Source organism: Microtus ochrogaster, chromosome 7, assembly GCF_000317375.1.
Source record: "Microtus ochrogaster isolate Prairie Vole_2 chromosome 7, MicOch1.0, whole genome shotgun sequence".
NCBI lineage: Eukaryota > Metazoa > Chordata > Mammalia > Rodentia > Cricetidae > Microtus > Microtus ochrogaster.
In genome coordinates this window covers 3,209,726-3,210,394 of record NC_022014.1, presented here as the reverse complement: position 1 = coordinate 3,210,394, position 669 = coordinate 3,209,726, and the positions used below count along the sequence as shown (strand labels likewise).

The 669-nt window shown below is 38.3% G+C and overlaps 1 protein-coding gene across 1 annotated transcript in view; it reads left to right on the top strand.

The window, feature by feature from the left end:
* The window catches only part of Meiob (meiosis specific with OB domains), a 27,713-nt gene that overhangs the window by 10,287 nt on the left and 16,757 nt on the right, over nucleotides 1–669 (top strand). Inside the window, exon 5 of the mRNA XM_005349142.3 lies at nucleotides 276–471. Within this exon, the coding sequence (XP_005349199.1) occupies nucleotides 276–471 (196 nt within the window). The remainder of the gene's footprint in view (nucleotides 1–275; nucleotides 472–669) is intronic.

Below are 669 nucleotides of genomic sequence, written 5' to 3'. Positions count from 1 at the left end.
ATAGCTTTCTTAATACAGTCTAAATTCCAACAAAAAGTAGTCTACTGTGATCATTTTTTTTAAACAGGGTCTGATTTTATAACTCAAACTGGGCTGGAATTCCATACCTATACCTTGGTGGCCTTGAATATGTTAGTCCTTCTGCAAATTAGACCTGCATCCCAAATGCTGGGATTATAAGTGTGGACAATCACACCTAGCTATATAATCTAATGTGAACCAAAGTATTTTTAATTAACAATAATGTGCCAACTTTTTGTATTTTTTTCATATAGCAATTGGAAACTACTGCTCAGTGAGAGTCACTCAATGGTAAAAGTTTGTTCCCCTTATGAAGTGGATACCAAGTTACTTTCTTTGATACACTTGCCTGTTAAAGAATCTCGAGATTATTACTCATTGACTGACATTGTTGCAAATGGACACAATCTTGATGGGAGAATTATTAATGTGCTTGCAGCTGTGAGATCGGTAAGTCAGAAAAGCAGTCAACTCCCTGCCATGGCAGGGCACTCTGTCACCTGATTTGTGTTTGGAATGCAGTAAGCACCAGATGGGTCAATATTTCCTCTTTACCTTGGTAGTAAATTGAATTAAGAAAATAATATTTCTTGGGCTGGGCAGTGGTGGCGCACCCCTTTTATCCCAGCATTCAGGAGGCAGAGGCAA